At 31.6% G+C, this 24,584-nt stretch overlaps 2 protein-coding genes, 1 long non-coding RNA gene and 1 pseudogene across 5 annotated transcripts; 2 read left to right on the top strand and 2 right to left on the bottom strand.

Annotated features, from left to right (window-relative positions):
- Positions 1–1,945: 1,945 nt before the first annotated feature.
- Positions 1,946–10,496, bottom strand: ABCG7 (ABC-2 type transporter family protein). Of its 2 annotated transcripts, XM_012220282.3 has the most exons (12): positions 10,018–10,495; positions 9,623–9,813; positions 9,381–9,531; positions 8,898–9,030; positions 8,179–8,380; positions 6,954–7,230; positions 6,475–6,606; positions 5,647–5,867; positions 3,891–4,103; positions 3,676–3,760; positions 2,466–2,763; positions 1,946–2,393 (listed from the first exon to the last, which is right to left on the bottom strand). In XM_012220282.3, the coding sequence occupies exons 1-12, from the start codon at positions 10,294–10,296 to the stop codon at positions 2,383–2,385; spliced, it is 2,193 nt and encodes a 730-aa protein (XP_012075672.1). In that variant the 5' UTR covers positions 10,297–10,495; the 3' UTR covers positions 1,946–2,382. The 2 variants fall into 2 exon arrangements, with proteins under 2 accessions (XP_012075672.1, XP_089571494.1); XM_089715368.1 differs by having other exon boundaries at positions 1,946–2,763; positions 10,018–10,496.
- Positions 10,497–13,362: 2,866 nt separating this feature from the next.
- LOC110009827 (uncharacterized) lies at positions 13,363–14,458 on the bottom strand. The gene is made up of 2 exons (XR_016318507.1): positions 14,088–14,458; positions 13,363–13,942 (listed from the first exon to the last, which is right to left on the bottom strand). It is a non-coding gene; the product is annotated as an uncharacterized LOC110009827 (long non-coding RNA).
- Positions 14,459–19,107: 4,649 nt separating this feature from the next.
- On the top strand, positions 19,108–20,809 carry LOC105636887 (F-box protein SKIP19). Its single transcript, XM_012220280.4, has 2 exons — positions 19,108–19,516; positions 20,076–20,809. The coding sequence occupies exons 1-2, from the start codon at positions 19,158–19,160 to the stop codon at positions 20,674–20,676; spliced, it is 960 nt and encodes a 319-aa protein (XP_012075670.1). The 5' UTR covers positions 19,108–19,157; the 3' UTR covers positions 20,677–20,809.
- Positions 20,810–21,761: 952 nt separating this feature from the next.
- LOC105636966 (putative F-box/LRR-repeat protein 9) lies at positions 21,762–24,065 on the top strand (annotated as a pseudogene). The gene is made up of 2 exons (XR_016322847.1): positions 21,762–22,307; positions 23,092–24,065. The product of XR_016322847.1 is annotated as a putative F-box/LRR-repeat protein 9 (transcript).
- The last annotated feature ends 519 nt before the right edge of the window (positions 24,066–24,584 follow it).

Below are 24,584 nucleotides of genomic sequence, written 5' to 3' on the forward strand. Positions count from 1 at the left end.
TTACATGCTCAATAAAAAAAAAAAAAAAAAGATATTCAAATGTCAAAATGGAAAAAGATAATGAAATTCTATTAAATTTAAATTTAAAATTTGATTTTTTTTTAATGCAAGATACGTTTTCAGGGAGAGGAAACGGGCGTTCTCGAAAACGGACCCGACACGTTTTCGAGTCGTTTCCAAAACGCGGAAACGTCAAGCCTATTGCACGTGTCCCTGCATCACAGTAGTGAACAACTTGAAGAGCTGCAGTCTTCTGTTGTTGATTTGAGGCATTTCATTAAGGAATGAATTAGTATTTTGAGAATTTCGAAAACACCTGCTGGAGAAAAAAAATAACCAAAAAAGTAAAGATGTGCCTGAAGGTAGTGATCATCAAGTCGTAGAACTCAGATGAGACTGAACCTCCTATACAAGAACCATAGACAAAAGAAAAGTTTATTGACTCTGAAGATCCTTTTGCAAGTGATGAGATAGATGACCCAGTAGGAAAAATTATGGAGAACACATTTGCTACTATTAATGCTGATCTAAATAAGAATAGTGACAATAAATAGGTTAATGTGTACTTTTATTGATTGTAATTGTGCACTTTCTGATTATCTTTTGCTTTTTTGTAAGCCACTTAGTGGTCTTTTGTTTTTAGTACTTGTGCAATTTTTCAAAATCATCATAATAGTTTTACACTGTTGTAAGCCACTTAGTAGCCTTTTGTTTTTAGTATTTGTGCACTTTTTCAATGGTTTTTGTTTCTCTGTATTAGTTAACAGAGAAACAAAAATAGTGAACTTCTGTAAGCCACTTTGTATCCTTTTAATTATTAGTTGTGAACTTCTTTAAACCATTTTGTGACCATATTTTCAGTACTTGTGCACTTTTTTAATAGTTTTTGTTTCTCTGTATTAGTTAGTGGTTGTGAAATCCTGTAAGTCACTTCGTGGCGTTTTAATTTATTAGTTGTGCACTTTTGTAAAACATTTTGTGGCCTTGTTAGTTTTAGTTGTGCATTTTTTCAAACCCTTATAATGGTTGTACTCTTTTGTAAGTCACATTGTAACCTTATTATCATTAGTTGTGAACTTTTCAAAATGTGAAGTTGTCACACATTTTGCTAGACTGTGCACTTTTTTCTGCCGTCAAACTTACACTTAAACTCAGATTTTAGTATCTACTTTCAAATTAAAACTTGTTAAGAGTTTTCAAATTAAAACTCAGATTCTATATCTATTTGGCCGCAATATATTGCATTTGGACACTACTTTCTGAATTTCATGTAAATTTGGAGAAACCAAATTTTGTTTTTAATTTTGAATTAAAATTAAAAAAATAATATATTAATTAATCTATATGAAACGCTATTAAGGTGTTTAACGTTGTATAAAAAGTTATCATAAAGCAACTTTACCAAGCACTATAATTAATAGAAATAAAATTTTAAATTAATTAAAACGCTGAAACTTAGATCATAGTGCTAAAGTGTTAAAAGTTAGTTCATAATGCTACAAGGCAAATCAAAAGTTGCTGCGGAAGCCGAACAAAGCATAATTTTAGCAGACACCCCTCCCAAGTGTTGTTAAAAATCTTAAACTAATTTGAATTTTCACCATGCAGAATAACTGAAAATTTGCATAAGTTAAACACTATTTTAAATAAATTTTCATCGTTTAGATTATTCAATGCTAAAAATTCTAAGTCATAAATTTTCAATTTTTACCTAACAAATTAAACTAAACACCATCTAAATTGTAGAATAATCCATGATAATGAAAATTTAAATTATGATGATGAAAATCAAAATTCACCATAATTAAATATAAAATTCAAAATTCATCTAATATCCGAAAACTTATTCCACCCTAATAGAACTAGTTTATGGCTAACACCAGACATTATTTAACCAAGATTTTCTTAAACAAATAGTGAAATTTCATCAGACAAAGAAGGTGCATTTTAGCAAGCTAACCTACAATACAACCGTTCCATTAAAAGAATAGTGGAACAATGTTTTATATGAGTGCCTTGAACTGACCTAATAAAACAGATTTCATACTCCGATTCAAACTTCATGATATTCTAAATGTCAAAAAAAAACAAAACAAAACAAAAATCAATGGCTTATATGCGATAATTTGACTCTGTGCAAGCCAAGTTGTAAAGCCTCAACCAGCAGAAAGCACAGCACATGTTGAAATAGGATTTTCGCCGGTGAAAGAGAAAGATGAGTGCCTGACATTTAATTATACAGCGACATTCTACATTACAAGTGAGATTTCTGAGCTGCTTCAGTTTTTCAGATATACATAGAAATGAACTTTTATTGTTGTCTATTTCTATCAGCTCAGAAAAAGGCACGAGACCCTCCTTAATTGCAAAGACGTCTCTCCTTTACTTAGTACCTGTATGAGATATATCAATAAATAGATGCAGATCTTGTAATTATATTGTTTTATGCCTAAATATTTACAAACCTTCTAAGACAAATGGTCGGATTTGGTCAACAGCAGGTGATTCATATTGCTGGTTTGATTCATCTTGTTTCGGTGAAACAGGATCAAATTTGAGTTGTTCTTCTTGGTCAGGATCCAATGGCTCAAGCTGTAGCTGTGGTTCAATATGTTCAAGAGGCGGTGGCTCGAGCTGTTGGTATTTGGGCTTGTTTTTCTCAAGGAGAAGGTAACTAATGTAATACCAAAATAGTAAAATTCTACTCTGAGCTATAACGGTTTCATTAATGTGGCTTCCTCCAAAAGAGAGCCGCTCAAGTGCCTGCAAAATATAAAAGATAAATATAAATTTGGAAAACTACAATATAAACACAAGTAAATTGTAGAAAAGACACGCAATCATAAAAACAAGTCCTTGTCAACTACTTTGACAATGTCTTGTGTGTAGAATTTATTGCCATTAGCAAAGGTGTGCTAGAATTATACAGCTGAAAGCATGAATCTGTAAATCATATGAAATATTAAGAAGATAAATAGGATAGCTGATTACAGAAAGCTATTGCAGATTTATTTTTATATGTATTTTGACTCAAATTTTGATTACATAACCGAGTGCTCTTGGAAACCCGATTTTTGGTATCAAGTAGCAGGAGAAGGATTAAGCATTCACAATATGTGTTATGAAACAAATATTTTTAATACCCTAATACATATTTGACCACTAACTTAAAATCTCAAAGACAATTATATTACAGAATATCTTTAGTATTTGTTAGAAGTTGATGAGACTTTTAATTAGAAGGTTCATGAACCCAAATAATCAAGTTCATCCTAGATATATAGTACTAAGCATTACTTAGATACAATGTATTTTATTAATTAAGCTTTCAAGTCTTTTAGTTTTGTGTGTTGCTTTTATTGTAATTCTTATTAAGAAGCATCTATAAATAGATGTTTGTAAAGAAGAAAACATATAGCAAAAATTTCAAGAATTCCTTCTCTTGTCTTCTACTCGAATCTTCTAAGTTTACTTTTCATATTTCTTAGTTTCAATGGTATTGTTATAATGAACTAACACTTTTGTAATAACAAATTCTTGTTAAATGTTAATCTTTGATGTGAATCAAGGTTCTAACAAAAAAATGTCAATCTTTTCTTTGACAGTTCCCGGTTATTCTTCACCAAAACAGGTTGCTACAATTTAAACTACTGGAATTCACAATGTCAGTTTTACCTGTTCACCGGTTTCAATATCAAATGAATGTTGATGATCAAACTTAAGTCCTCTGAACTCATTGATGCAAAGCCCTTGAAAGGCCCTGAAAGAATGTGAAGAAAATGGAGTCACGGTCCGTAAAGAAAGTAAAATGGAACCATATTCAACTTATCATCTAGTCAAAATGGAAAAAAAAAAAATAATGGATTGAAATATATATAACACCCATTTACCATCTTATCAGAGAAACACGTGGTATCCATCGGAAGATGATTGGTGTATTATCTGCATTGACATAATACCCCCCAAATACAATGAATACTGTCATTAGAGATGGTCCCACTGCCATTGCTGCTTCAGTGGTTGAAACCATTGCTCCAACAGTTAGCCCCATTGCAGATGCAGCAAATGATTCTGCAGTTACAATTCCACAGAATTTTCCAAACCTAGAACAAGAGTTTTAATTCAGTAACTTCATGTATAATAAGAGGAATGAGCAATAACTTCCCTACCAAATTATGCCCAATGTCCAGGAGGCTTGGTTATTTGATTTACATATATCAATAATAAAGAATGACAAACCAGCCTGCTCTCACAAGAATTATTTGAATCACTTGATGCACATTAAAATAATGGATCTTATTCTCACGTTCATGTGGAATACACAATTAAAACGATAGGTGGACAATGGGTGGGTTCCATTCCAATTTTCACGTGCACCAAGAGTACATTCTAGAATTTGCCATCACATAGTCAACAATAATTAATGTTAAGAGATACAACAAGGGAAGCAACTAATCCAAGGAAATTACATAGATGAAAAAGATAAATACTAAGAGGAAATAATAAATGTCATAGTCTAATCAGCTAAATAAGTCTATTCTACAATACAAGGAAAAAAGAATAGCACAATTAACAGAGTAGAATTTTTAACCATCCTCGTGGTTCCAGCCATATTAACTCAAAGCATTTTGAGCACACAATTGAAAACAAACACTACTAAATACACCATTACTAAAAAAGTAACCAGAACCAAGTGCAGTATAACTGGAAGGTGCATTTCTCTCCAGTAAGGCACGCCCTTGAAAGTGACTATTTTGCACCTTGTGATACCGAAGTGTCACTTCTCAAACATGCCAACTTGAATTAATGAAAATGAAAACTATATTTTATATAATTAATTTATAATAATTAATTATTCAATTCATATTCATTAATTATTGATTTATATAAATTATATTTTAATATAACACAAACTTCATATCCAAATAAGTTCAGCATAGAAGAAATACATTCAGATTGTGGTCCACAAGTCAATATAGATACCTTCACCTTTTATTTATTCCATAAACAAAAAATAAAGATTCTTTATTTCCTAAATCAAGGGACTGCAAAGACATAGCAGTACTTTAACTTGTAAAATGCGTTAATAACCACTTTTGGGGGGCTAAATTTAAGGACTTGCCACCAATATTTATAGCAGATAAGCTGTAACAAGTGAAAGGAACATTGGTCCACTGAAAATTTCAATATTTGTTTTTCTCTTTTTAGGGGCTTGCTTCAATTTATATTTCCGCTCACCCTTGGGAGTTAACAAACACACATTTCCATGTTTGATGCTATTTTGTTGTATTTCATTTATTTCAACAAATTGCAGGGTGGCACACTGTAATGATCTTGAGAAGTGCTAGTCACATATACTAGTCAAGCTTAGGGATGAAATTGGAATCTCCTCCCCAATTCCTAGTGTCCTAATCAAGCCCGTAGAGATTTCAGGATCCTGAATAATATGAGATTCCGGAGCATTATGAGCTCACCATGCTCATACCCAGTGTCATGTGCCCCAGCTAAACAAGTGGTTCACAGCAGGATTTACAGTAGTTATTAACATAGGCCACAATTGCTTAAATAAAACAATTGTCTATTAAATGACCATAGTGGAGGTGTATCAACATGTTTTTCAAAAGTCAAACTGGTAAACCAACACACCTGGACAAAGTGGGATTAAGACGTGCCATGGGATACAATACAGCACCAAACATTAATGGAAAAGCAGCTCCAACAGGAATCTCAGCTATCAATTTAGAGAGAAGATATGGCCCTAATGCATAAGATCCCTTTACACGCTCTCTATCCACAATTGCACGTTCCTTGGGAAACACACTCACTGTTTTGGTGAGAGCAGCCATTGCTGTATTTATTGCTGCGACCTGAGAAAGGCCAAATGTCCAAAATTAATCAAGGAAACTGTAACATGATATTTTCGTCAAAATCGAAAACATAATATTTCCATACTAGCCTACTAATTCAAAAGGTTATAATTATCATCCATGCTGTGTTAATGTGTTGAAAGCAAAAATAGCAAATTTTCTTAAGTCAGTGAGTAACAAAGTGGCACAATCTGGCAACAAGGATGGAAATTATACTCAAGAATGGGACAAAGGTTCTCCATTTCTAATACCTCATGGATGAAAGTAATCTCCACAAACAATGGAAAGGTGATGCTTTCAAACTATAACCATGCATCCCATCTTTCAGAAAATATAAAGAACAAGCGAAGTCAAAATTATTGAATAACTGTAAAAGGCCTAAACCTGCATCATGGTTCATGTCTCCAAACCGAGTATTATCGATCTCAGTTAGTACATTCAATAATCTGTCCCATATGAGTAACATTTGGACTTCCTTTCAAATTTAAAAAAAAAAAAAAAAATTCTCTTACATTTTCTTTTGGTCCATAAATTGTTTTTCTCATATGCATGTCTGAAAATGCATCTTCAGAGTGCAGGAAGTTGAAGGGGACCATGTGTAACATACCTGGAGCAATCCCATTCTGTCTTGTATTGATGTCTGAGATAATCCCATTCTCCAGAAAACAGACCCAAATATTATAGCTGATGCAATTGACATTCTTGCCCGAACTTTGTTTGTTGGTCCATCACGAGAAGCCTAGAAACTCATTAAAATGTGCCAATCAGAAAAAGCCAAAGCTGAGGTTATAGTCAATTGAAAATTGCTACCTATGAACAAACTACAAGAGCTTCTTGACTATTCTAATTTGTCTCATTCACTTCCAATAGGAAGCAACTGCATTTATGAATTTTCTTAACAAAACTCAGTGCATCATTTCTACAGTTTGCTTTCTAGTGAATTGGTCATCTAAAATTGGGTAAATTTGACCTTGCAAATGCTGTTTGTCTGACCAGGAACAAGCATAGGAACCGACTCTATCACATCATGTTGAAAAAACAGATTCTTAAACATAAATATTAGCAAGTGACAATTGAGAAACCAACTTGCATCCATGCACGTTTAAGGAGCAGCCAGAATTGCTTCCACCAAGAACCTTCCCGCTTTACAATGGTTTTCTTGCTTAACTTCATGCCATACTTGTAGCTCTTCCTTGTATTAAGGGGAGTTGCATAAAGGACTGTTGATAATTGTTGTGAGAATGACTCAACAAGACCATCTATCCTTTTCTGGGAAGAGTACACACTTTCAGCAGAAGTGTAGTCAATGGATATGAGATCAGCCAAAAATTCAGCTGGATTGACATGATCAGGGCAACGATACCTGTAGAATCAATCAAATAGTAATCAGTGGTTTCAAACTTCAATAGTAGCAACATCAGCTAAAAACCACAGCAGAGAAGACAGAAAGTCCAGTGAATAATGAATAGTGTTTTATTTTTCCATGTAATCACTAATAGCTTATTTGAAAATAGAGTAATAAAATCATGCACCAAAAAGGAAGGCAAAAGATTCAACACATACAGCTGTGTACTGCCACTATGGTTAAATAATTACTTTCCAACTTCATGGCAAGAATAATGTTTGTTAAATTAGAAGTGTAGAATGCATGATGGAAGGATTTGTTTGCAATGCAGAGTATCCATTAAAAATGTGTATAACATAACAATTAACATAGAAATAATCATATGAGATCCAACATCAAATTTGAGATTTTGAACAATTACAAATGTCGGAAAGGTTGAGCTCAAGGTCTACATCCAACTATAACAGGCATCTGAGTCTCATTGGCTTTCTAGTCTGGAAAGTTCAGGCGAGAGCTGTCTAATGTATTTAGTCTTCCTCCAGCACTGTTTGCAAAGAGGTTGTCTAGAACCTATGACCTCCAGTCAACAAAAGAATGGTAACCGAAAAAAAGAAAAAAAAAAAAAAAAAGGAGAAGAAAGAAAAAGAAACCTCACTATCCCCAAGGATCACCCTGAAGATCAATATCTGGCCATGAACTAATCAACTAGAAGGGCATATGGGTCAACATGGGGAAAAATTGTGGCCATGACCTAATGAATTTATTGTGATTGCTCCCATTTATGCAAAATGTTTGGAGGCTACCCCAATATATTTTCCTTTCTAGCAATAGCATACTATGCAACCCCAGAAATCCCGTAATGGTAATCATAAATCAAAAGAACTAGAGAATTACAATTGACATATCCATATACCATAGAAAGTACCACAAGAATGATCAACATTAGAAAGGCAAGGTCTGGCTAACCCAAATTTGGAGAAGTATGTCAGTGGTTCATCATGTGCAGGACCAGCATAAACAAGCGCACCCTCTGTTAGCAAAACGATGTCATCAAATTTACTGTATACTGAACTTCTGGGTTGGTGAATGGAGCAAATGACAGTATGTCCATCCTGAGCCAGTTGTCGAAGAGTTTCCATTACCCTCTCTGCCTGGAAAGCATCAAGTCCTAGAATATATTGATTCAGCAGTCAACTCTACAAGTCAGCGGATCAATAATCTATAGAAATTTGGGTTATTGTGAATCCACAATAACACACTCTAGATTAAAGCAGAATGACGAAGTCCAAAAATAAATTGAGCATCGTTAATATACAATTTGCTAGAAATTAATGCAACGGGAATTTGCAAATGTATATAAAAATGCTTTTTCCTTTTTTGTCTCCCTTTTCAATAAAAGAGGACTTTAATAATTAAGAAAAAGGAAAATTCCAATGAGAATAAGATCTGACTAATATATGTTCTAAAAACCAAAATAAAATTGAAAATAATATATTAGGATCTAATAAAGCAAAGCTGCAATCACATTGAATACCAAGAATGCTAAAAACTGTTGTGGTTAGTTATTAAAAACAGACTTAGAAAAAGAATGCTAAAGCTAACTTATCAAGGGACGTGCAAAAATACTTGTGAAAACAGTCCAGTAAAGGACTAATAGGTGAGCAGAATCGCATGAAGCATGCTACCTGTTGTGGGTTCATCAGCAAAAATGACAGATGGGCTTGCAATAAGTTCACATGCCAGTGATAAACGTTTCTTTTCACCACCACTTATCCCACGAACTTTTGCATCACCAACATTTGAATCAGCACAACTAACCTTTGAGTAAAAAGAACAAAAGCAAACCCCGGATTGAAATCAAATTAAATGAGAGGTAATTTATTATATAAACTGATAAATACAAGAAACAAAAGATGAATTATAGTGCATCCATGGTTACACCACATTAGACCACAATGTGTTGTTATTAATTATTTTCGCAGAAGAGATATTGATGAAGAGACCAAGTTACATATATAGGATTTCTATTTCGAGGATATAAACTAAGACTGATTAGCTTCAAAAGTAAATGCTTGGACTTCAAATAAATAGGAGCTAATTTGACATCAAGAGTTTTCAGTTCAATTTACATATTCACATCGAAGTTAAGAAGTCATAGTCATATTTACCAGGCCTAGCTTGAACAGCAGATTGTTCACGTACTCATCTCTTTCTTCCACCGAAGATATATCTCGAAGTTGAAGTTCTGCAGCAAGAGACAGTGTCTCCCTCACAGTAAGCTGTGAGAAGAAAAGATCCTCCTGTCTCACAAAAGCAAACCTGCAAATGACAATAAACCTCATAAAAACCATTACAACATATAAAAAGATCATATCACTTCATATATGTCCCAAATGCCAATAAAACATACTTGTAAGCTCTGTTAGAACTAGGTCTCCCATTGACCTCCAAAAGACCAGATAAATGCAGACGAGATGATGCCATTAGTTGCCCTGCCAGGACATTGAGCAAAGTCGTTTTTCCTGATCCAGAAGGCCCCATGATTGCAAGTAATCTTCCAGGTTTTGCTTCTCCACTCACATTTTTCAACAGAAATCGCACCTGCAGATTCAATTGCCATCAGTTTTACACATATAGGCGATGCTACCCCGATATCAACCAAACCAAACATTAAGCCAAAAACAAATAAGCGAAAACAACTTATTTTTCCACATTTTCTCAGTGGCCGACCACAACTTGAAGGAAAATTATCAATTTAAAGAAAAATCAAGAAAAAAATAAATAAATGATTAATATCCAACTAACCTGTTTAGAGGATTTATCAGAAAGAGAACACGTGATGTTGGTCCAGCGGATAGTAACCGGAACAACTTTCCCCAGAACCGGAGCCTTTCCAGATTCATCGTCTCCGTTAACGTCGTTCATCTCATCGTCATCGAACTCGTCTTCCGGTGTCAAAGCAGGGCCTGGTCCGGAAAACAATCGGAGCAGAAGAGACACCGCGGCTGCCACCAGAACCTGGCCAATACCAGTCCCGCCAAACCTCACCACCTGGCCCGCCATTTTCCCGCCAAAACGCACCATTATCTTTCTATCTTCAACCTCTTGCTACTGCTGCGACCTGCAGAAGCTAAAGCTACTACCTACTGGCCCGTTTGCGATAACGGATTCACGTTCTGTACTCTGGTGAGATAAAATTTATCATTTCATGCACTTTTTTAGACGATGTCGTTTAACTCGATACTATGTTTGGATTAAAGATGAAATAAAACAAGAGGGAAGGAAATATAGAGAAATAGGAAGCAAATGAGAATTTTGAAAACAAAAAAAAAAAACTATTGTTTTCCTTTGTGTCTTCTTATATAGAAGAATAAAATTATTTTTTTCAATGAGACTAGGTATTATTTTTCTTCTTTATTTCTTTTCTCTTTGTCAAATGAGGAAACATTACATTTTCTCATTATTTTCTTTAAGCATTTTCTTTCCTCTTGTACTCTGTCTCACATCCAAACATAGCCCAAGATTTACTGTCTTAATTCCTGTTTCTTTAGAAAAATCGTTTTCTCGAGACTCGATTTTATTCCCCTATCGCCTGATAATTTGATGACACGTGTGTACTTTGAGGATAAGATATAGTTTCCCCCGCTCATCGAAGCAGAAACATTTTTTGAAAAGAAAAATCTCAAAACAGACCGAACCAACCAAATCAAACCCATTGTCAATTTATCATAGTAATTTCCGGTTCGAAGGCAAATTATTATATATGAAAACTAGCTCATTTTGCACCCTTAATTTGGCTGATTTATTCAATTTCCCCAGATTTCAATTATATAATCAATTTACTCTATTAATTTGCCTAAAAATGACAAATACCCTTAATTCTGTAAGATTAACGTGTATAAAAGAGCTTCTCTATTCTCAGCAGGTGAGACACACCTTCGAGAAATAATTTGAGCGCTCCAACACAACGTGTTAGAATATAATATATATGAAGAGATTTTCAATTCCAATTCAATTCAACTAAAAGGTACAAATTGATTTTAAATTCATAAATCTATAAGAGTGTAGAATCTTTTACCAGGGTCCTTCTAACTCCAAGACACCAATGTTGAATCTTCATATCACATTCACAATAGCAAACAACTTAACCGTGAAATTCCATAGTTCTGTAAGGTGGCTAAGGATGATAGTCGAGAACCAAAGCTTATGCTTTTCGCTTCTTGAATCGCATTTTCTCTTCAACTTGGGATCTGCAGTTGAATGATGATTTCATTTACATATTTGGCAGTTTAAGGGTTGAATTTTTTTTTACTATTCATATTAATAAAAAATAATTTATAATTTCCTTTTTCTTGTGTACTGTGAAGCACGCTGGAGATTCGGATTAAATTGTAGCCAATTTGATAATTTTGACAAACTACTGGAGCAAATTGGTGTAAAAATAAAAAATCTAGGCAAATTAAACATGTGAGTCAAATTCTTAAGTTTACAAAATTAGATGGATGATATAATTAAAATTTTTAACTTATCAATTATCATTATATAAAACTAAAATTGTGTGAATCAAATTATAAAAAATATTACTAAATTTTAAGGGTTTTTTTTAAGTAGGCCAAATTTAGAATCTGCGCAAAGTAATATTAAAATATAAAATAATCTTTTATAATATCATTCAAAAATAACAAAATTATATAATAAAATGATTGCATTACAAAATTGTATCTTATTGAGATATGCTAAAAAAAAGTTGCAGTGCTAAAATGTGTTTTCTTAAGTATCATGTGAAGCCTTTTACCAAGATATGCAATAGCAAAAGTCATATATTGTATGACCTAGGGGTGTCAAAATGGGTTGGCGTGTCAGATTCGAGAGGATTCGCCTAACACGAGATACGATAGGGTCAAGATGAACACGACCAATTTAATAATTATGTTAAATTTATCGATACAAACACGACACGAAAATTAGATAGGTAACATGAACACGACATATTTAACTCGCCTAATATCGTAAACGGATTAAGTGATATACAACCCGTGTAACTCACTTAATATCATAAACAGGTTAGGTGAGTCGTGTTGACTTGTATACGATCCACTTAACCTGCTTATAATATTTTTAAATTTTTTAACCTATTTAACTCCAATCGTATATAAAAGTAATTTTTCGTACATAAAATGCATAAATTTTTCAGAATTTATAACTAAAATAAAAAAGTAATACAACAGTAAAGTTACCTTTTTACTCTTAAATAAACGGTCACTCGTCTAACCCGCGTGTCAATACATTTATATTTGTATCATAAATAGGTGACTCGTTTATGACACGAACTCGTTTAACTTTAACCCTATCCATTTATTTCGCGTGTTAAGTGAATCGTGTTCGCATACGATGACCCATTTTGACACTCCTAGAATGACTTGCATTAAAAAATGCACACACACTATTAATGTATTTTTTAATAGTGATAATAATTTAGAAAGCCGTATTCAATGAAAGTCGTATGTACGGCTTGGAGGGAGGTCTTTCATATCTTTCAAGATCCAGAGTAGTATATCCTGAGTGTTTGAATGTCCTATTTATGTTTTATATATATATATATAAAAGAAAAATAAAGTTAATTTTTTTCTACAAATTTATTTTTATTTTTTTTATTTTCCTTCTAATTTGAAGAGAAAATTATCTGAATTCTTTTCTCTTATTTCCAAATAAAATAGTTTTTGCTTATTAATATTAGTTAATTTTCTTTTCTCCTCTTATATGACATTATCTAAAAATATAACACAAATTATCTTCTTATAATTGTTGTCATTACAACTCATCTTCTTACAATTACACTAACTCCTTTGCGCTTGGCAATATGAGAGACTTATGCTATCTTTTGAGATAGATCTCTATATAGATAGATATATACATACTTAAGCGGAACCAAAATTCACTGTACACAGGAACAATAAATTTCCATTTAAACCATTATCTTTTTATTGTATTTCCATTCTACCCTCTCTTTATAAACATAAATTACTGCTTTTTTTTTTTTTTTTTTTTTTTTTTGGAAAACCAAACTGAAACTTCATTAACAATGATAAAGAGAATACAAAGAAGATGGACTATTGTCCCACACAACAAAACTAGCATATTGGTAGGATGTTTTGGCTAAACTATGAGCACCTATATTAACTTGTCTAGAAATCCAACGAATTATAATATCTACACTGTCTTAACAACAACTTACAATCATCCACAACCTTACCTAAATCAGAAGCATCACAAACAGTGGAGGACAATGCAAGAACTAAAGATCGACAATCACTATATATATACATCTTGAACTAAGCATATTATCAACAGCCCAAAAAAGAGTGGATCATAAGGCCAAAGCCTCTGTCAAAATAGCCGCACCATAAATGTTGAAACTGCTGGAGATAGCTGCTTTGAACACACCCTCTTGGCTTTCAAATATTGCCCCAAAACCCAACATATGCTGAGGAGCAAAGAGAGCACCATCCACAAAAGCAAGCCAATCAAAATTAGACATATGATCCTGATTGACAAGGTGAGAGTTACTATTCAAAGAAACATCTCTATGCAAAATCAACCTGGGAATTACGGCAGCACATGTATAGAAGTATGAAAAGAAAGAGAGGACCTCCAATCTTGCAAAGAGAGACAAATATTGTTGCAAATCTCAACAGTAGTAAGCTGAACATTATGCCAAAGAAATTGGTTCCTGAAATACCAAAGCTTCCAAGTGATGAAAACAATTCAGCAATCCTTTCATGAGCAGAAGATAGAAAAATTCTAACAAAATATGCTTTAAAAGTACAAGAATAATGTGGTTTTGGAAATCCAAAATAATGCCATATTTCTCTTACTTTAAAACATTTCTACAAATATGATTAACAACTTCCACCTCATGACAAAAATAACAAAGTATGTCCACATTCACTCCTTTTGTAAATAAATTTGCTTTTGTAGGTAAAATATCTCTTAAAGCTCTCCATATAAACTCTTTAGCTTTTGGTGGAACCTTTACATGCCATAAATTATGCTAAAAACTTCCATCAACTATGTCACCCACTCTTCCTAATATTTTTTGGCACCAGTAGTAACATGTTTTCACAACAAAAATACCCTTGTTATGAATTTCCCATATGAGCTTATCTGGACTCGATCTGAAACTTAAAGGAATTGAAAGAATAGCCTAAGAATCCTTAACAAAGAATGTTTCTATAATTTTATTAATACCCAACATCCTAGTATTAGGAATGATAAGATCACACACCCTTAAAATTAGGATCTATAAAGCCAAAAGAATTGTCTACCATAAAAGTATCATCTTTAGGTAACCAAGCGTCCCTACAACAATATGCTTACCATCCCCACACTCCACCTAATACCTTGTTTTAAAATATTCCTTGAAGTAGGAACACTCTTCCAAGTAAAGCTTGGGTTTTGTCCCAAATTAGCTGACAAAAAATCTCCTAAAGGATAATATTTAGCTTTGTAAATCCTAGAAAGAAGAGTGTAAGGAGTAGTTAGAAGTCGCCACCTCTGCTTAGCTAACATGGATAAATTAAAACACCTAAGATCCCTAAATCCCATACCTCCATCTTGCTTACTAGAGCACCGCCTATCCTAAGACATCCAATGGATACCCTTAGCTTCATTCTTTTTTTGTTCCCCTCCAATAAGCATTCATTATTTTTTGCAATTCATCACAAAGAGTAAAAGGTAATTGGAAAACACTCATGGCATAAGCAGGAATAGCTTGACCAATGGACTTAAGAAGAATTTCCCTACCTGCACGAGATAACAATTTATTTTTTCATCCTCTTATCCGTTTACAAAGTCTATCCTTCAAATATGCAAAAATCTATTTTTTACTTCTACCTATTAAGGAAGGTAGACACAAATAAGAACCACTTCCTAAAGCATGATGAACCCTTAAAATAGAATGCACTCTATTTTTAATATGGTCAGAAACATTAAGGCTAAAACCTATACTAGATTTTTGGAAATTTATACGTTTTAATCGCGATGAGTCTTGGGTTTATGGGTTTTACAATAAGGTGTTTTACTATTTAACTAGTCTTCTTTATGACGTGCGATGCACATTGACTATGCTTGTTATACCTTCATTCTTCATATTTGTTTAATTTTTTATTTATATAATATTAAAGTATAAATTCTTATTTAGATTGAGTGGTTAAATTATATTACACTTTATATATATATAGTAAATATTTTTTTTTATTCTATGTTAATGTACTAATTCATATAGTTTTTATTATACGTTAGTTGCTTTCATTTTATTTTTTAAGGAAAAACCAAATTGATTTATAAAAATCCTCATATAGCTCCTATTATACGTTTTATAATCAATTTACATGTTTTTTTAATAATTTTCACTTTAATCTCTTGTAGTAAATAAATATACGCTAACAAGAGAATAAAAAAGCAATCTAATAAGTCAAATTAAATATTTATAAATAAAAATAAATTTTTATTTTATTTTGTAGCCAATTAAAATAATGAAAGTATTTTAAAAAATTATTAATAAAATTATATTCTTTAATAGAAATAGGATTTGGATTATATATATATCAATGTAACTAATTAAATTTCAGATGTTTAAAAATAATAACTTTTTATCTTATTTTTTGGCTAACCAAATTAGAGTGCAATTTGTAATTAAAGAAATTTAATTATACCTTTTTTAAATCAAATCTGAATCATCCAAATATATTTATTTAAAATAAATTTAAAAAGATATAAAAAATTTTAAATGCCTCATTTACATATATTATTTAAAATAATAATATTGAAGCTAAATTATAAATCATAATGATAATAAATTATTAAATTATTATTAATAATTTACGTAATAATATAATGAAAATATAATATAATTAGACACAATTAAGATAATAATAGTAAAATTTAAAATTTGAAATGCTTAATTATCTATATTTATTTATCTATTAAAAAAAGTAAAAAAAAAATCCGATCAAAGCATAGAAATATATTTTTTTTTAGGTTAAAATTTTAGGATATCTTAAATTTCACAAGAACAGTATCGTCAATCTCATTATTCTCCCCTCATTCCCACTTTTATATATACTAGTTTTTTTTATGACTTATGATGCACGTTGACTATACTCGTTTAGCTTTTCTTATTTATGTAATTAAAATATAAATTTTTAATTAGATTGCAATAAATACAGTGGTTTTATATATACGGTAAAATAATTTTTTAATTATATGTCTTGTATTGTAATATCTTATTGGAAAAAAATGATATATTTGTTTCTCTCTTTAAAATAACAATTTAAATATTTTATCTTCAACATATATGCTAGTTGATTTTATTTTTTGTTTTAGTAGTTGTTTTTATTTTTTGTTGAAATACCAAATTGATTTATAAAAATCATCATATATCTTTTATTTTACGTTTTATAATTAATTTACATGTTTTGTTAATAACTTTCATTATAATCTCTTTTAGTAAATAAATATACTTTAATAATAGAACAAAAAACCAATCTAAATCAAATTAAATATTTATAAATAATAATTATTTTTATTTTTATTTTTTTAACAAACAAAATCATAAAATCATTTAAAAATTTTATTAATAAAATTATATTCCTTAATAGAAATATTGCGATTTGAATTAAATAAGATATCAATATAATGAATCAAATTCGAGATGTTTAAAAAATATATTTTTTTATCTTATTTTTTGGCCAGCTAAATTAAAGTGCAGTTTGTAATTAAAGAAATTTAACCATACTCTTTTTAAATCAAAATCTCAATTATCTAGATATATTTATTGAGAATAAATTCAAAAAAAAAAATTAAAAATTTTAAATGGCTCACATTTACACATTTTCATTTAAGATAATCCTGTTGAAGATAAATTACAATAATAGTAAATAAAAATAAAATAATAATAATAATAATAATAATAAATTATTAAAATTATTAAATTATTATTAATAATTATATAATATATAATAAAATAAAACATAATTAGACATAACAAGATAATAATAGTAAAATTTTAAATTTCGAATGCTTAATTATCTATATGTATTTATCTATTAAAAAAATACCAATTTAAATTATAGAGATATTATATATATTTTTATATTAAAATTTTTTAATGGCTATGACTAAAGTTATTTTAAAGTATCTTAAATTTTACAAGAACAATATAAAAAATCACATTAACCTTCATTTCCACTTTTATATATAGTATAATATAGATGTAGATAGATAGATAGATAGACTAGACCAGACTAAATGACAATAAAGCAGTCCACCAAACATCTATTATTGTCAAAACGAGTCTAAACCCGCAGACAGCCTAGGATTCTCGTAATTTTTTTGAATATAAACAAAAGAATTGAGATTTGTTTTTAAAACAAGCTTTTTTTTATTCAGTCTGTTTTTTATCAAAGCCCACACAGGCCAGCCGAATGGGCATGCAGGCTCGCTTTAGAACAATATATATACATATATCATAAAAATTTAAAGTAAAACGGAGAATAACAATCCAAAATTTGCATAAATCGACTGAGAGAGCTTGCTTTCCTCTTTTTTCCATGTTAGGGCTCTTTGAATGGAAACACAAAGTCAATAGAAATTCAAAAAAGTAAAAAAAAAAAAAAAAAAAAAACCGTCAAAACGGACATGTCTGCTGGCCCGCACGGACTGAACCTAAATATTAGAGGCCATGTTTTAACAAGTTTTTTTTGCTCAATCTATTTTGGGATCAAGTCCATGCAGTTGGGCCGGACAGCCCATTTTGACAATGCTATTAACATCCAATATCTCCTTAAGTGCATTCGTTAATCTGCATTGCATTTGTTAATTATGAACATTTGAACGGTGGGAGGTCCAGGGGTGGCCACAGTTCTAGAACTGCCGGTTTCAGTTCTAAAAAATTTAAAATCGAAACTGAACCAAAAATTAACAGTTCCGGTTACAGTTTGGAACCGAATGGTTTTAATTCCAGTTTCGGTTTCAAAATGGTTCCAAAATGGACGGTTTCGACCGGTTCTCAGGCTGATTTTCTGACCGATTTCATACAATTCTGGTCGGTTTTAGATCGGTCCTGGCCAGTTTCAGACGGTTCAGGCCAGTTTCTGGCGGAACTAAATCCGTCTGTTTCGACTGGAACTAGAACCGCTGGTTCACAGTTCCAAAACTAGTGGAACCGAAATCGAACCGATTTGGACCGATTTCAATTTGGGTTCAGACCGGTTCTGGTTTCAGTTCCCACTGGTTCGAAACCGAAGGTTCAGGTTCCGAAAATCGGATTTTGGCCACCCCTAGGGAGGTCTACCTATTTTTTTTATTACATATTGTTTTTTTTCTTTCCTAAGTATTTAAAATGTACTTATTAATTAAAAAATTAAAAATCCAAATAATCTTTTTATAAGAAAAAATAAAAAATAATTAAATAGTATCAAATAAATCTAAAAATATACTTAATATAAACAAATAGTTATAAATTTAAACTATTGATTATATATTTATTGCCTTTGTCAATTTAACACCACACTACAAATAAGTATTAATTTTTTCCCACTGTCATATTTGAAAAATATCATAAAAATTATAAATGGTTAACAAGTCAGAATATGATTTTAAAGTTCCTAAATTATTGCGGCTACAAACTGAATTCTTTTAATTTATTTTTCTCATTTAAAAGTATTTTAAATTATTAAAATTTTAAAAGTTAGAAATAGATTTAATTAAAAAAATAAAATCTAATATAAATAAAATATATTTTGAAAAAAAAAAATTACATTGCGGGCTTTTAATCTTTTTTTTTTTTTTGGAAAAAATAATGCGCGTAAATTTTAGTTGTTCTTTTCCTATATAAATAAATGACAACCCAATAGTTCTTTTCGCCAACAGAACTCAGTGGCACAATGGATTCACTCCGGCCACCATCATCACCGTGGAAGCTCCCCCCAGTTATATCACCACCACAACCACCCTATCGAAACTGGGTGGAGCTTCCACGGGATATAACTGCATTGATCCTGCGCAGTTTAGGTGACGTCGAGATCTTGAACACCGCGAGACTTGTCTGCTCCACTTGGCGTAGCATATGCAACGACCCATCCATGTGGAGATCGATTGACATGTATAATTTTGATGATAGACTTTGGGATTCGGAATACGATAAAATGTGTAGATACGCAGTTGATGAGAGTTGCGGTGGCTTAATATACATCAATATTGAGCATTTTGGTACTGATGATCTCCTCATCTACATCGCTGATGGGTAATTTTCTGGTATTGATAGTGGGTGGGATTGTGTTTGTTAACTGTTTAGCTGTTGTGGGTTAGTTTATTTGTTGAATTTTGTGATAAGGGTTGTATTTGGTAATTTGATTTTGTGATTTTCTTTTTCCTTTGTGTTTGAGCTCTGAACTTGCAGATGTGAGTTATTTGGTAAAAATGTGAACTTTCTATTATGTATTTTATAATTGTGGTCATTTCTAATTGCCTTGTTTTTCTTTTTACGGGAATGTTTCATTAATATATGTATTTGGAGGAAAATAAAATTACCTTGAGAAATTCCAGACCAGCATTTTGTTGAACAACTATTCCGAAACAATTTGGTGCTTAAGGGAAATTACCTCATCAGATGTTTGCCTTTCTAGGGAGGTTCAATTGAAATCACATATCCTCGATAGAATGAAATATCCCCATGCAATTTTTTTTTTCCTATAGACATAATTTGAATCTGCACTCTTTTATTTTCGCAGTATATTTTGGTGATTTATTGGTGTCAATCTTCTCACTTTTTGATATTGCCATCTTCTTTGACCACCTTACAGATCAAATCATCTAAAACGACTTAGTTTTGCATTTTGCTATGACATTTCGGATGAGGGATTAAGTGAAGTAGTCGCAAAATTTCCATTACTGGAAGAGCTTGCTATTTCGGGCTGCCCATCAATATCATACAAAGCTCTTGAAGTTATTGCACATTGCTGTCCTTTACTCAGATCATTGAAGTTGAACAACAAGAAGTGGAAACACCCATATAAATGCAATCAGGAGGCATTAGCCATTGCAGAAAACATGCCTGATTTACGCCGCCTTCAGATTCTTGGAAATATGCTGACAGATGAAGGCTTGCAGGCCATTCTTGATGGTTGTCCACAACTTGAATCTCTTGATCTGAGACACTGTTTCAATATCAGTCTGGATGGGAATTTAGGGAAAAGATGTGCTGAACAGATCAAAGATTTGCGGGGTCCTTATGATCCCACCACCGATGACTACCCTTTTAGTGAATCTCCAAAGGAAGACTATGCATCTAGATGTTCCTATTTTTCATGGGATGTTCATTATGATGATGATGATGATGATTATGACTACTACTATGATGATGGTGGTGGTGGTGATGATGATGATGATTATGATTATTTATGACTATATTTATGATTAGAGTAAGTCTATGTTTTCTTTGAGAATTGTCTTTTGTCTATTCTCATTGTCTGATTTTGTTTTTCTGTTTTAGACATCTCTAATGATAAATGAATGTTTTATGTTTATATTATGCTAATGCTATTTCTTTTGTCTAAATAGCAGCTGTAGTTTATATGAATGTGAAATTTGCGTTCGGCTTTTAAGGGAACAAACCTGTTTCATGCCAGTGTTTTTTCTTTCATACTTCAAATTCAACTGTGACTTAGCAATTTAGCCATGACCCAGCCTTATAAGTAGGGATCTAGAAGATGAAAATTTGATATGTTAAACGATACTGTATTTACTGCTTTTTGGCCAAAAAAAAAAAAAAAACAAACTTAACCTTAACTTTCATATGTTTTAAACTCTCATTGACTCATGAAATTTTTTTAGTTATTTCATGGATTTTATTTCAGGGTAAAATTTGAAAATAAAGCTCCTAAATTTAAATTCGAGGAAAAAAAATTAAAAATAATTTTTACAGTCAATTTAGTGTAAAGAATGAGTTGTTCAAAGAATTGAAAAGTTGGAGGGCTAAAAAAAGATAAAAGATGACAATGAAGAAGAGAGAAAAAATTTGAATAAATTAAGATTTATTAAAAATTAATATACATTATTGAACTTTTAAATACTTTAGACTTTTGGTTGTCCAACGTATTGAAGGACAGATTGACGCTCCGGCTTCTGCTCGTTTTCTGATTCTGTAACTTACTTCTACCGGAGTTCAAGAATGTGAAATGCATATTATTACTCGTTAAACATACATCTTATAATGATTATTTATAATTTATTTTGCATATATTTTTTATTAATTTTTATAATCACAATGTAAAAATTCAATAATTTTAGTTATAATTATTATATGTATAAAAATAGGTACAAACCACTCTATCGATTAATTAATAAATATAATGTGATTCTCATCTTGATCAGAAGAGTTCTCCGTTTCTCTAAAATTAAAATAAAATAAAATAAAATAAAATTGTGTGAATCAAATAATAAAAAATAGTATTAAATTTTAAGGTTTTTCTTTTTTTTTTTTTAATAATTGGGCCAAATTTACCTCACAGCAATTCTGTGCACGTTCACCGTATATCTAAAGTTTCAACTCCCAAAGCCGGAAACGCTTCGTGAAGCCCAATCCAAATAAAGTATCCAATCTAATCCCCACCAGGGCCACCACCGTCAAAGCGGTTCTTCTCTACATAAATGACAACTAAGTAGTAATTCTTTTCGCAAACAGAAATCACTCGCATAATGGATTCACTCCTGCAACCATCATCACCGCCGCAACAACCATATCGAGACTGGGTGGAGCTGCCACGGGACGTAACTGCAATGATCCTATCCAGGTTAGATACCGAGGAGATCTTAAACACCGCGCGACTCGTCTGCTCCACTTGGCATAGCGTATGCAACGACCCATCCATGTGGAGATCAATTGACATGCGTGGTTTTGACGGTTATTGTGAAGAATTGGATTACGATATTGAGAAAATGTGTAAATATGCTGTTGATAGGAGTTGTGGTGGCTTAATAGATATTAACATTGAGTATTTTGCTACTGATGATCTCCTTAGCTATATCGCTGATCGGTAATTTTCTGGTATTGATAGTTGATAATTGATAATTGGTGGGATTGTGTTTATAAACTGTTTAGCTTTTGCGAGTTGGTTTGTTTGTTGAATTTTTTTTTTTTTTTTTTTTTTTTTTTTTTTTTTTTTTTTTTTTTTTGTGTTTGAGCTCTGAACTCATACATGATAATTTGAGCTATTTGGTAAAAATGTGAACTTTCTATTATGGGTTTTATGATTGTTGTCATTTTTAATTGTCTTGTTCTTTTTTTTATTAGTATGAGAAATTCTAGGCCAGCATTTCGTTGAAAGGCTTTTTTTCCCCCCCTTTATTTCTTCGACGACAATGGTGGAAACGACTTCAAACATCTAAAAGTACAACCTGAAAAAGAATCATTTTAAGTAGTCCTAACACCTTGTTTGATTTTCTGGTGTGGGAATATGCTGTTTTTGTGTCATGAATTCAAGATTTGTGGGTTAGTTCGAGCAATGGTTTACCTAGGATGGAGGGAAAACTTTTCTATTTTAATGGAGAGGCAAGTTTCAGTTGTTTCAAGCCTTCCTATTGAAATCAATGTTTTACAATTTGCATATAGAAGAGTGAATTGATAGTCTGCTTTTCTTAGGAGGTTCAATTGAAATCACATGCCCATGTTGTACTATTCTGATCCTCATGCAACACTTCTTTTTTCCCTATATGCATGTTTGAAGCTTCAATCTCTTAATTTCCCTGTATATTTTGGTGACTTGTTGGGGTCAATCTGCTGACTTTTAGCACGTGGTCTTTTTTATAATCACCTTACAGAGCAAGTCATCTAAAACGACTTAGGCTTGCGATGAACTTTCGGATGAGGGATTAAGTGAAGCAGTTAGAAAATTTCCATTACTGGAAGAGCTTGCTATTTTATCTTGCTCATCAGAAAAAGCTCTTGAAGTTGTTGGCCATTGCTGTCCTCTACTAAGATCATTGAAGGTGAACGACAGGGCACACAAAGACTTTCATACAGAATGCAATCTGGAGGCATTAATCATTGCGGAAAACTTCCCTCATTTACACCACCTTCAGATTCTCGGAAATAGGCTGACAAATGAAGGCTTGCAGGCGATTCTCAATGGTTGTCCACACCTTGAATCACTTGATTTGCGTAAATGTTTCAATATAAGAACGGTGGGGGATCTAGGCAAAAGATGTGCTGAACAAATCAAAGACTTGCGGTGGCCCTATGATCCCACTCCCATCAGTGATGACTATCCTTTTAGTGAATCTTCTGATGAGGAAGACTATGACGCTTCTATTTTTTCCTCTCTTTCATGGAGTGATGGTCCTTACGGTGGTGATCATTATGACTTCTATGATGATTTTGATGATTATGAAGATTATTTTGACTCTCGTTATGATTATTAGTGGCTTGTTGATGAGGTTACTCTTATCCAGGTGAGCTAACTAATTCTGTGTTAGTGTTCATAAGACCTGCAAATTGTCCAGTTTTAATGGTGATTTGTGTTTTGTAGGTGGGGATATATGCACTACCGTGGCATTTTGATGCAGTTATCGATTTTGCAATTTTTGGCATGCCTTTGATCAAATGACTGTAAAGTTCAGTTCTTTGTTTTCTTTCAGTGTTGTCGTCTTTTATGTAGTCTCCTGTTCTTCTCGTTTAAAGCCCCGTTGTCTTAGACATCTTTTCTATGTAATGACTTTTATAGTTATTTTAATTTATTTTTGAGGAATTAGTTTAATAATTTTTATATAAGGACTCTTGTAATTATTTCATGAATTTAATTTCAATGTAAAAGTAATCTAAATTTCTAATTTGATTAATTTAAATATATTATTTTTTTCATTAAATTTAAATTTATTATTTTTTCATTAGTCTATTGTAGCGGTCTAAAATAAGCATTTCACCTTTTAAAAAATAAATGGAAATCAATTATGCTTGTAAATTTGGAGGTAATTTGAATGTTAAAATTTTTAATTATTCTATGAATATGGTAGTTTTTTTATTTATTTTTGTTTTCTTGAGAAAGAATAGGACAATTCATGTAACTATGTAATTGATTTCATCATAATTTTGTTGTTTTAGGGTAGAGAAATTATGTCTCAAATGTGGGATTTCTCATTTGCATTATTTTTTTTTATTATGATGGAATTTAAACTATTTAATTTTATTTGAAAAAAAAAAAGTGTCCCTTAATTTATTAATTTTGTTTTGGAGAAAAATATAAATAGGTCTTTAAATTATTATTAAAAAATATATTAGGATTTCTATTTTCAAAAATTAAGTGTGACATCTCTAA

The sequence above is a fragment of the Jatropha curcas genome, chromosome 10 (genome assembly GCF_041381405.1).
Source record: "Jatropha curcas cultivar XTBG-Jc1 chromosome 10, XTBG_Jcur_1.0, whole genome shotgun sequence".
Lineage (NCBI taxonomy): Eukaryota > Viridiplantae > Streptophyta > Magnoliopsida > Malpighiales > Euphorbiaceae > Jatropha > Jatropha curcas.

Excerpts from the sequence above, each read along its gene's own strand:
- LOC105636887 (XM_012220280.4), top strand. The coding sequence starts at position 19,158 with ATGGATTCACTCCGGCCACCATCATCACCGTGGAAGCTCCCCCCAGTT. Across the intron at positions 19,517-20,075 it reads CTCATCTACATCGCTGATGG|ATCAAATCATCTAAAACGAC; the intron begins GTAATTTTCTGG and ends ACCACCTTACAG.
- ABCG7 (XM_012220282.3), bottom strand. The coding sequence starts at position 10,296 with ATGGTGCGTTTTGGCGGGAAAATGGCGGGCCAGGTGGTGAGGTTTGGC. Across the intron at positions 9,532-9,622 it reads AGTTCTAACAGAGCTTACAA|GTTTGCTTTTGTGAGACAGG; the intron begins GTATGTTTTATT and ends TGTCATTTGCAG. Across the intron at positions 7,231-8,178 it reads ACATACTTCTCCAAATTTGG|GTATCGTTGCCCTGATCATG; the intron begins GTTAGCCAGACC and ends TTGATTCTACAG.